Raw genomic sequence first — 12,664 nt, forward strand, 5'->3', positions numbered from 1 at the left:
CTGGGATTGGTGGGGGGAGTGGGGTAGGCTTTGTAGGGGGCTCTGGGATGCCCCTGTACTGACTCATGCCCGCAGGTGAGCTGTGCAGGGCGAGCGGGAAGGGTCATCATCCCAGCGGGAGAGAGGGGTGCTCCCCTGGATCCAGACCTCACGAGGCCTTTTTCATCCAGCCCTCCGGCGCTGCCCGGGTCTGACTCTGCTCTGACCCTTCTCTGCCATCCTTCATCTCCCAGTGCAGCTGACCCGGAGCTCTGGCCTTGTCGTGTCCGTGCAGACAGGTTTGTCCACACGCAAGAGCTGGCTTTGGCAATTAAATTAGAGGATTATAGGTGCCTGGTTTTTTTTTGTGTGTGTGTTGTTTCGTTGTTTTTGTTTTTTTTTTTTTTAATTCTCTCTCCTATTCTCCCTTCTCTCTCTCCCTCTCCGACCCCAGCCAGGCCTCTCCAGGTCTCTCGCAGGCGCGAAGCCGCGCCGCTCCCCGCGTCCCTGCAGTTCCTCCTTCCAGCTAAACTTCCCCGCGCTCCCGGCGGGGACTTGCGGCTCCGCCGGATCCCGGCGGTGCTGCCGCGGCGGCTCCATGCCGCGGCTTCGGGCCGCCCCGGCTCCTCCCCTCGCGGTGTGCGAGGCAGCCTGCCCGCCCGTCTGTGTGTGTGTGCGCCGGGCCGCCGCCGCTGTGCTGCCTCTCCCAGCCGGGCACAGCCGCGCCGCGCTGCTGGCGGCGGCGGCGGCGCTCCGCCACCCCGGGCGGCTCCGCGCGGCCCCGCGGCGGCCGCCGCTCCCCGCGGCGCCGCTGCCCATGCGGGCCGGGCAGCAATAGCCGCGCCGGCTCAGCTCGGCTCGGCTCTGCGGGGCGAGGAGGGGGCATCACTTCTCTGAGTCTCCCCGCCACATCGTTATGGACCTATTCGACTTTTTCAGGGACTGGGACTTAGAGCAGCAGTGGTAGGTTTTTTCGGGTGGCGGTTTTTTTTTTTTTTTTTTGGTTTTGGTTTCTCACCACCCCCCCCCCCCGCCCTCCCCCCCCGCGCACCACCTCCCCTCCCCGTCTCTCCACCCCTCTCCTTCTTCCAGCTGCCTCTTTCCTACCCTTCCCTGCTCGCTCCCTCGGTGCCGTAGCCTTTGTTGAGGGGCGAAGCACCCGGTGCCAGCGGGGAGCGGGTCCGCGCTGCGCCCGCGGGCAGCGGGGCCGGCCGGGGCAGCCGGTGCCGGCCGGCTCCAGCCACGCTCCGCGCCCGCGCCGCTGGCCCCGGCTGGGGAGCAGCGCTCGGAGCGCGGCGGCGGGGGGCGAAGTTGGTCCGCAGGGCAGCGCCGAGAGGTGCCGGGTGCCTGCTGCGATCAGCAGTGGCAGCCCCCTCCCGAGCAGGGGCGGCGATGTTCCCCGGGATCGCGGCTCTGCTAATGTTGTGTTTACTGCTGTCACTGACAATGTTCCTTTCACGGGGAGAACCGCAACTGTAGTTTCGCTGTGTGGCACAGTTCGGCTATAGCCCTGATCGGTGTAGGGGCTTCTGTTGCTGGTTTTATTGGTTTCCTATTCTAGATGAAGCATTATTGAAGTTAGTTTTAGAAGTGGGAAGCTCAGTAGCCGTGATGTTGTAACATGTATTTTTTTTTTTTTTTCCCTGCCCGTCTTTACCTTATTTTTCCTTTTCTTGCTTTCCATTTATTTAAGGAGTGGAATTTTAGGTTTATATTGTTCTGTAAATAGGTGCACATCTTAAAAAGGTCGGTGCATTTGTTTAAGTGCATTGTAAGCTTGTTATCAAAGTGATTGTTAAGGAATTTTTGATGGGTGACAAGTAGCTTGCAAAGTTAGAATTTTGGTAGGTATTTAGTCACTTCCCTGGCTGGTTAATGGGCTTATTCTTTGGCTGGCTTTATTTGCTCTTTCTTTACTTTTAAATTTCGCAAATATAATTCTTTAACTATGCATGGGGAAATTCAGGGGTTGGGTACTGCTTTGTTACAGCTTTTAGGCTGGAGTGCAGTTTGCTAAGGAAGAAAGAGACTAAAATACTGTATTTTGTGATCCTAATCTCTAAATGCCATATAGATTATATGTGTGTATATATGTGCATTTGGACCTCGTGTTTTGCAGAAGGTTTACTTTACTTTGTTGATAATATAAAGGTATGCCTAGGAAAAAGCTAATATATCTTGTTAATAACTATTATTTTGCCAAACACGGTCTAACAGCTATTCTTGCAAATCCATGGTAATCGGAACCAAATAGCTGTCACGTTCCATTTTACAGCAATTGGAAGTAAATCCTCGCAACCATAAATTACACTATATCAATATTAATCTGTAAGCAGGCGTTTTGGGTCATGTGCATGTTTTATCAGCTCTGCATAATCCATTGTATTACATCTTTTTAATAATCACGCTGTTGTTATTTAAAAGTAATAATCACAATAAAATTAGTGCTCAATTAAATATTATGCTTCTACTACACTATCTTTACTCTGCTACACTAATTTATTTTGCAGACAACTGATAACCACCGTATTACCACTCAAATAATATTTGCATACAATTTGCCTAATTTATAATGTGGGCAACATTAATTTAATAATTAATTTAAGAAGCTGTTACAACCCAATATGTGGGTGTAGTTCAAATACTAGGTATTTACAGGTATTGAGTTTTAGTGTTTGCTTAGGAACTTTCATTTGACTATGGTTTTATGTGGATTTAGAGATGTGCATCAGAAAGAAGGGAACTCTTGTGCTTTGGTTTTTCTATAAAATAAGAACATATTGTCCCTCATTCTAAAATTCTATTTGCTGTTTTTTTTGTACCGTGAAATGTATTGTTTTTAGTGTTTTTAGGGTTCATAAGGAGAGAACATTTTTTGATTTTTTCAAACAGTTTGATATCTGCTCAAACTCTCTATGTGGCACAGGCATTCACACACACTCACTGCAAAGATCAAGTTGCATTTAGCTTTTAATAATCCAATTAGTATATTTAAGTGCATATATAGTATGTGGGTACATAATCTACATGTCTACACAAATGTGACATGTATTTTATTATACATGTAAATATTCTTGTCTCTGACAAGTAGTTGCGTAGCTGAGAGAGAATTAAATTTAGCTCCTCTGTCAACGAACATGTGTATGTATGTAATATGTTACACATACATCATCTCTACACACCCAGGAATATGCATGCGCATCCATCAAGATTTATTAATTTTGCCTGTGTATCCAATATGGTGTGGTCGCTTTGTAACATTTGCAAATAAGTCCGTATAACGTGATGTGTGAATTGTTGCTTATTATTTTGAAGTTGCCCTCTTTTTGCCTGTGAGCTGGCCTTTGTTAAACATGTTTCACAAGCATTTATAAGGCAATTAGGGACCCTCTTCTGCATTCCTTGCAAACCCAAAACTTCTCCTAATCTGTGCTGCAATCACTAAGAAGGCAAGCTCAGGCCTACTGTGTGTGTGGGTGTTTGTATTATCTGTATGCGAAGTACAACAGAAACATTGTCAGCCTGAGAAATATATTAAAAACATATTTATAGCTTGAGCAGAATTTTTTTTTTAATCTGATGAAAAGACGCAAAGGTAAACTTTCTCTGCCTTGCCTATATACCAGGAAATGACTTTGTGAAAGTTACTCATTGATGGGAAAAATATAGTTAATTTCTCTCCACCGCCAATGGAGGTACATTTTTGTGTCACTTCTTGAAACATATTTTGTCAAGAGCTGTGATTGTTACAGCATGCAGTACCACTACATGTGCTGAAATTCTCACCTGGCCTTCCAGATGATTAGAGGGAGCTTTGTCTTGATGATACAAACTGCAGAATCAGCCCTTTAGTTTCCTATATTAGGAGAGGTTGCAGTAGTGCAAGAATGAGGTGTTTCACTGACCCTTCATCGAGAATATGATTAGGAAGATAGCTGAGAGTTGGTGTGGGGGTTTTTGTTAACACTGGGGTAAAATGTGTAAAATAAGGCCACAAATATCCTTGTGGATGTTTTGCCAGACTTGAAAAAACTAAAAAATACCCAAAACAATTTAAATAAATGTAAACTCAGGATGAGATGAAAGGGCCAAAGCTGAAGTCTGCTATGATTCCTGGATGAATAAGAAGTGCTCACCTGGGCTTGTGTTTAATATGAGCCATTCTATGAGGGAGAAAGGAAGGGAGATGGATATAATGAAAAGCTTGAATGCCTGTGTGCACCAAGGGGACCACTTGCTGTTAAAAATCAAATTTCATCTTTTAAATCACTTTCCATGCTTGTCTGTGGTAACCAAGTAAATGAAATCTTGCTGTGGCCTGGGACCACGTGGCTAGATTTGAACCTGCTTACAGTGTAAAGTGGTGTCATTAATCAGCAGCTGGGAAACAACAAAACCCAACAAAGACCCAACCACCCCAGAATATAAACTCCTCACTAGCACAAACAAAGGCATTTATGTTTTATGTTATAGGTATTAATATTTTTAAGTCCTCCAATCTTTAAAAAAGTGGAAGTTGAGAAAATACTTAGCAGAAAAATTCATGTTGAGGTATGTAAATCAAAATCTGGTGAGGCAGAATAAGATGACCAGGTAATAGTGTTGTTTTAGCTGTGTGGTTGCAAGGAGGAAGACTTGTTTTTTTCCTATTTTATATTATGTATCACAAGTAGCCTAATTACAGCAAAACCAGCAAACTGCCAGTTATACAGGAAGAGGCTTAAACTCACTAAACTGTTACATAAATAGAAAGTTCAAAGGTCTGTTTGTGGCTGACAAAGCTGAGAACAGGCCATCTGTGGGCCAGGTTCCTCTCCTGTGTGAATGTAGAAACACACTGTGTGCCACAGCAGCACACTCTTTCATCATAGTCCTCAACCTGGAGGGGGTGATCCTGCTCTCCAGACAAAGGTGAACTGTTTCAGTTCCAGCCCTTGCTATTTCCCCCTCTTCACCCACCTTCCTGCTTCCCTCTTTGCCTTGTGCCCTGCAGAAGACTTCTCAGTTACTGTTCTTTTACCACGGTTTGTGATAACTCACTAAATGAAAAGTCTTATGAACATGGAAACAGTTGTGTTTCTGATGGGAATTTGGGAAAGAGAGTAGATAAGCTCTTTGGGAGTTAGATTTAATTTTTTTTTTAAATTTAAATATTTTATGGGGTGATGGTGAGAGCTTCAGTGTAGGAAAAAGTTCCATTTTGAATGGATTTCTGTAAGATTTTTATCCCTCTCCCTTTCTTCTCCCTAAGAAATATTACAGTTGAATTGCAGTTACCTTTTGGATTTGTATTACAGATATCCACAAGTAATTATTTGAGAATGTTTCATTTTCAATTTGCTCTGAAAGTGTAAATGGATAGATTGTGTGGCTGCTGGTGGGTGTGTGAGGGGGATTAGATGCTGTCAAAACAAACAGCTGAAGAAGACCAAAAATAGTCTTGGGCCAAAACCTGTACTTGAAGTACATCCTGATTTAGTAGTTCTTCCCCAGCTGATATTGAACTCCATGGAGTGTAAATCTTAAAAGAATTTGGCTGTTTGCAAACATTAAGCTCACATCTATCCTATGAGGCAAAATTACTATCAGTTTAACAGCATTTGAGTTGTTTTCCTAATGATTCATTCAAGAATTTAATGACTTTTAAAATATAAAAATTGGGATGGAGAGCAGATACATTAGGTAATGTTCAGCTATTCTGAGGCCAGACAGAACTTAAGAGCATTTAAGCAGTTTGTCATGAATGCCAATTATATTGTTTGGGGTTTTTTTTTTTTAGTAAAAGATGATACTATGATGCAGGTCCTTCAGTAAAGCAAAATTACTCCTTTTACTACTCTGCAGAAGAGTACTTCTGCAACCTGGAATTTTCTAGATAATTTGGAGTGGAAACTGTGACATTCTGTAAAGTATTTTAAATATACTAAATGGTCTTTGAAAAGATGGATAGACATTGCTGGTCTTTTTATGCTTCATAGGACTGAGACAATATGGTCCAGTATTGTGGAAGGAGTGTTGTGATGCTTTCTGTGTTATGAAGCCCAGATTCTGTTTTTATCTAGGTAAAGAAAAATGCTCAATATGGGATAAAATTTGCGCTAAACTTAGAAAAAACATGTGGGCCTTAATTAAGCAGGGCCCATAGACAGGTATGTAGTTTTAAGCGCACAAGAGGTCCTATTAAAACAACTCTGATTTCAAGTTAAGTTTCACCAAACTGTGTCCTTGATCGCTCCCAAAATGCTTGATGTGTTGTACTAATGGCTAAGCCCCAGTTTTTGATGTATTTGGTAATAAAAGCTGATGTTATTTTTGACTGTACAGTACTTGTTCATTTCCCTGAAATCTACAGTAGCTTTACATGATTTCACAAATAACTGGGCAGCCAGAAAGAATGCAAATATTAAATCCCATTTAAAAAAACAAACTAGAGGGATTGTAGAAAGCATTTTATACCTTAGTCCATGAAGCGTTTAGAATAAGCATCTAAACAGATAGACCCTATCCTGTATTTTCGCTGTGCCTTTAGTTTGAGGTAATGAAATTATTTTTGTGTCAAGGACTTGAAGGATTTGGTTCCTGAATGTTTGTTAAATGTATATAGTCAATAAATACCATAAAGAACCTTGGAGAAAATACCTCCTCCAGCGTCTGCCTGAGTCAATGCCAGTGATGTCAGTGAAGGTGCTCCCAGCTGACTTGAAAGGGTCCTTGATTTGCCCATTTTGGCCAAAAGGCAGACTTCTTTAAACGTGGAGCAACTCTCTAGTGACAAGGATCAGCAAGGCACTGTGCGCATGCCTAATACTATGCATGTGGAAAAACTCCTTAGAGCCCAATTCTGAACCTGTCCAATTCAAATTTACTGCCTTTCTTTTACAGAAAGAAAAGAAAAATGGAGGGGAAAGCTTGAATTTTTTCTCTTGATTGCAGTTAACAGTATGGATTTTCTAAAGCCATCGAACATCTATTAGCACTGAAAACTGAAAGTGTGCCACAATTCTGGGTTTTGCAATGTTGCAAATTCTTTCTTAAGCATTGAGAAAGAAAGCAAATCAAGCAAGATGTCAAGTTAGTATCACCTTCCATAATATAACATGGTCAGGAAGTCACACCAGTGACTCTAAAAGACAACTCTTTCATCCTTTTAATGTTACTGAATGTTCTGTGTTGATGCTTTGTAACCAAAATATTTGTTTAAATTGTTCTAATAGCCTTGGTCAGAGGTCAGAAGGTACATTACGCCTGACTAATGGACAACTGTAGAGATTTAAAAAAATTAGAGGAAGGATGGCAGTGTGTGTGTCAGTAGCTTTTAAGCTCTGTCTTGAATAACTTTTAATGAGACAGTTGTTTGACCAAAGATTCTCACAAAGGGCATATGATGTTAAATCTTTGTGAGGAAATTGTGGGAGAATGAGCTCGAGGGCTTGTTTTCAAATACACTATACTGGAGTCCAGTCTCGAAGAAACTTTATAAAAATTGTATATTGCTTCTGAATTTCAATAGGACTGCTATTGAGTGCAATCAATTTGATGGGTTTACAAGGTTGGGCTCATAGTGCTGAAAAAGTAATGTGGAGCAAGAGAGCTGAGGTAAGGGAATAACCCAAAACTTCCTGCAGTTAACTTCCCAGCTGTTGCAAACTGTTTTATCATGAAGAGGCTATTTCTCAACTTGTACATAGCAGATCAACAGCGCAAATTGTGACTGTTTAGCAGAGGCCTAGTCAGTAGTTTCTTCAGAAAAACTGCATGTCATGTTTTAATAACATTTTATGAATGTATTCAAATCAAGCCACTGAGAGAAGAAAACTCTCACTTGGCAATTTTTTTTCCTTGTGACCTCAGCTGTTGATCTGCTGTTGATCTGTGTCTTTTTACTGGAGATTATCACTGAGTCCTTATTTCATGTGATTTGGAATGGTGAGTTTTAAGGAGAGTTGGAGATGATTCCACAACTGGAAGCTGATTTTCCTTGTAGATGGAGCAGAGAATAGGGAATGCCATTTACTATGTGTGGTGTGTAAGACTTGTTTAGTGAGGAGCTGTAGTCAGCAGTTCAGATTCCTGACTCACATGCAGCATGGTGCTACCAGTTATAGTAATACATGAATAGCCCACTCATAATTATATGTAGTTATAGGGGTGGGGTATTAACAACCAGCAAAGAAGAAAACGAGATAGAGCACCAAGTTAAAAATCACTGAGCTGTTCTTTTGACAAGTATTATAATAGCTATTTTTGTATGCTGTGGGTGTACATGATGTTGTGGAATGAGTAAATTCTGTAGCTCTACATTGCCAGCGCCTGGGGCGCAAACCTGCAGAAAACTTACTACTGAGACTAGTGCTTTATCCATTTGGCACTTTATTTACATGGACTGTTGGCAGGATTCAATTGTAGCTCAAAAATTTTCTTGGACATCCAAGTGTAGGCTCATTTGATAGGTGATAGTATGTACATCCTGCAAAGTGACAGACACCTGAAAGTGACACTGGATAAAAGCAGAACAGTCCTTGGTGGCTTATGATCTGTGCTGAGAAGGTGGCTTCATAATGGAATATTTTTTATTTAAATGTTTTTATGTCTGAGGGTAACAGTATGTTATGTAAGTCTACTTATTCTTTTTTTTGTCCTTTATTACTGGTTTAGGTCAAGATTTCTCTTGTGAGGGAAAAGAGCATACAACTGTCAGTAGAAAAAGCAAATGCAAAGCTTTAAATATAAACTATCATTAAGGTCTCCAGTTCCCATTTATTTCAGTCTCATGTCATGAGGGAAGCTGAGATCTTGCCATAACACGGTGTTTAGATGAGTCTGTTTCTATGCTGCTGTCAGTAGCCACACTTGTATTTGAGAATACTGTCTTGGAACATTATATGTCTGTTGGTTATGGACCTCTTTGTCTGCAGAGATACCAGAGTAAGAGATGTTTTCAGAAGGTTGCACATGCTTTAGGTCCCTGTCCTGAACTCTCAGGTGAGACCTCCCCATAGCTTGGGAGGCAGCCAGTTCACATATGAAAACTTTGGGCTGCTCTTTTGAATGTGGGGGTGATTTTTCTTCCAGTTTCTTTCCTGTAGAACAATGGAGTGACATTCTTCCTGGTGTTTCCTATGAAGAATAATGATGAAGAATTCTCTTCTCTGTCTTCAAGTGTTTAAAAACTCATTAGTTAGAGTCCCTGAAAGAGTTCCAATACAAGTCAGTGGGTGTGGTGAGGCCAATTGTCATGGGAAGTGGACTGAGCCCTGGGGCTGGTGGTCAGCAGGGAGGCAGAGCTGTAAAGAATACTGTGCATATGCTATAGTAAGCATTTTCATAGATCTCCTCTATGGGAGAGGACAATGGCTTTGGAGCTCATATTTACTCAAAAAGCAGCCCTTTGATTTTCATGGCTTTCTGCTTGGTTGCACATTGGAAAGCCCATTTGTCTTCACCAAGCCTTTGAAGAGGGGTAGGTGAAGGAATTGAGGCATTGGCCAGTGTCTGAAGGCTAGTGGTTGCTTGGTGAAGGAACTAAGTTGCATTGCTTTTTTTTAGTAATTCTTGAAAGGGTCGTTGTAATTTTTAAGTTTATGAAATCAAGGTGAATATATATTCTTAGAAACACAACATGGTTTCTCTCACTGGTACTGTGGCTAGTTACTGTCTTTGGAAAGTCACTTGGTATCTTTCAAAGTGAGGCAATGGTATTTACTTTTGTGGTGATTTGCTTTTTTTTATTTTTTTTATTTTAATTTTTATTCAGTTGCAAAGCATGAGAAATAAAGGCCAGCTGTGTAGTTAACTTTATCTGGTCTTTCTGCTCACTTTTTCATCTTACTGGGTGTCAGCTGGGAACTGCTCTTGACATTTTCTCTACTCTGAACTTCATTCTAGCTATATAGTCCTTCACTGGCTTGCTTGTACAGCGTTATCTACAAGAAAAGCAAATGGTGTTGATTGTCTGTGGCATAGCTGATGCACAGAGACCCTTGTGTTGGATGATATCAGACAGATATCAGACACATGTTTAGAAAAATGTAAGGATTTTTCTAGCCACAGACCCTTCAACCAACATTGATTTATGCCTCCTCTTTACCTCCTTTTGTGAAGTGAGAAGTGTAGCATCTCCAATTTTTACTGGTAGACTTTGGGAGAAGTCATTGTCATCACCCCTCCTTATACAGTGGGAAACAGGAAAAGAGAAATGACTTGCAGAAGGACTCTTTGTTGGTCAGGAATGCAGCTGAGTTCCACTTCACTGCTTGCCAAGTCTGATGGGTATATTTTCCCATTTTGTGGGGGTGTGATGAGGTTAAGTCCCTTAATGTTATGAATGTTTACTGTGATAGAGGAAGACAGAAACCTAGGCAGATATATTAGTAGGGGGAAGGCAAGCCTATAAAGAGGAATTGTGGGATTTGGGCAGAGCATGTGTGCATGAGAAGATAATCAAAGCAGAGAACTCTTCTGAAAGGCAGAATTTATTTACAATGTGTATACTTCATGTAATTTGCCCTGCTAGTATAGTTGAACAGTGAAGGCCATGGACTTTTTGGAGACAGAACCATCTTGTTACTCCAGAAGACTTGGCATTTACCAGATCTTATAGCAAAGCTTTGTATATGCAGCTGTAGCTTAAGTAAAAATCATCTCTTGGATGGTTCACTGAATAGTACATCCACAGTTTTTCAGAAGCATTGTTGCTCTTTGAGCCAGCTGCCTTTGTTTCTAGCAGATCACTGCTACTTTGTTGGTTAACCCTGGGCATGAATTTTCTTCTCATATGTTATTAGACTGAGCATATTTTCTATTTATACCACTTGGGGATACAAATTACTGTGTTGCGTTGAGCAAGCACAAGGAAAAGTACATCCTTGTGATTGGACAAAAAAAGAATACAGGGTAAAATTTTATTCTAAGGTCCTTTCTTTCAAGGTTCAAGGGAAAACAGGCAGGAAAACAATTAATGGTCTTTATTTTCATGTCCCTGAAAAGTAGGAGGTATTTTATATACGTGTTTTAATAGACTATGTTGGTGGAATTTGGTTTTGAAATTAACAATGTGCCTTTGAAGAAGGGAATGAATGTTGATGAAATCCTGTGTGTCGCTTCTGGGCAATTAAGGAGATGATCAGTGGCATACATACTTGGAAGCATTATCTTTGTGGCTTTGATAGCTGTCTGTGGACCAGTAAGTTTGCACTAGAGGGCTGAGCTGGAGGCCACTGCAGCTGGTTGAAGTTTTTCATTGATTTAGTAAACTCTAAACCATACTTAGCTACAGCTTCCCTTTTTTTCAGATTTTATTTTGGGAGCAGATGACCTTTGCCTACTCTGTAGTAGAGCTCCAGAAATATTATGCAATCTATTGCAATGTTTTTGTTACTGCTCAGTTTTCCCTTTTCTCTTTAAGGAGCCCTTGACCAAACTGAATGCTTTTTAGTGTGCCCATGGATCATAGATGAGGGAATATAATCAAAGAGAGTTTTGGTATTTGTGTAGGGAAATACCTGTGCGCTCATTTAGAATCATAAGCTTCAGCAGCAGGACACTGAGCGTGTTTGGATCATAGACCATGACTAGGTGTTATCCTCATCAGGATAATAAATAATACACTTCCCTGTCACTTCACACTGCTGTTTCTTTCCCCATTACCCAAGACAAGCTGTTGTGTGAGAATTTGCCTGGTTGTAGACTGCTCATGAATCTTGCAGTACATGACATGCAGACATCTAACAAACATGACTAGAAACTGCATAAAATGCACAGACATAACACAGAAGTCATATGTTTGAAAACACATTAGAGCTCCACAAATAACCTGATATCTAGAAGGCTTTTTTTCCTCCCATGTATCTATAACCAAAAATATTCTGGTAGCTGCCTTTCAACCAGATCAGTGTTATTTTAATTTTGTAATGAATTTTGCTTCAATGATAAAAGGTCTCAGCAAAAAATTGAGGCAGACTAGAATGTTTGGTTAAGATTTAATATTTTCTAACTAATTATAACGCAGTGTCAATATGTGCTCTGATATCTGTAGGAAGGAAAAAGAACATAAAGGATACAGTTCCATTGCACTGGTCTTTTGTAAACAATTAACGGTTAGGTTGATGTCTGAAGCAAGGATGAGAGAATTGATAAACCTGTTCTAAAGGGTTTGAAAAGTTGAAGTGAATTCTGAGTGTAGATTAGGAACAAATGATGACAGCCAAGCCAGCATTACCTCAGTTGATTAATTTATAAGGATACTGGTCAATGATTTTAACCAACAGCTATGCACAGTAGAATCCTAATGGGATCTGTCTGTTAAGATTACATAAAGTAGAGCATTTGATTTATTTCATAGCTTTCCAATGCATCACTTTAACTTCATACAAATAATGCATTAGTCACACTGGATAAGATGGCGTATTGAATAAAGTTGTGATTTTGTCTGCTTCTTATAATCTGATTTTATAAAGGATTAAATCTGTTTTAGTAGTTTATTCATATCATAAAAGAGATTCTTGGTTGAATGAAATCTTTACATCTGCCACTTTCTATCTCATTAGAAAAGACAGTAACATAAAGTTCCTTGTTTCCTTCCAGTCTATTCTATCCCCTGGTGTGTCTGAGTGTGTATACCTTCCATACATGTTTGTATATTATAATGTCACTATGTTCTCAGAGTTGTGGTTATGAATGTGTCACA

General features: G+C 40.7%; 1 protein-coding gene across 1 annotated transcript in view; it reads left to right on the forward strand.

Annotated features, from left to right (window-relative positions):
* The first annotated feature begins 710 nt into the window (after positions 1–710).
* Positions 711–12,664, forward strand: part of AFF2 (ALF transcription elongation factor 2) — a 338,660-nt gene continuing 326,706 nt past the window's right edge. Inside the window, exon 1 of the mRNA XM_058848030.1 lies at positions 711–942. Within this exon, the coding sequence (XP_058704013.1) occupies positions 896–942 (47 nt within the window). The 5' untranslated portion in view covers positions 711–895. The remainder of the gene's footprint in view (positions 943–12,664) is intronic.

This window comes from Poecile atricapillus, chromosome 12 (assembly GCF_030490865.1).
Source record: "Poecile atricapillus isolate bPoeAtr1 chromosome 12, bPoeAtr1.hap1, whole genome shotgun sequence".
Taxonomy (NCBI): Eukaryota; Metazoa; Chordata; class Aves; order Passeriformes; family Paridae; genus Poecile; species Poecile atricapillus.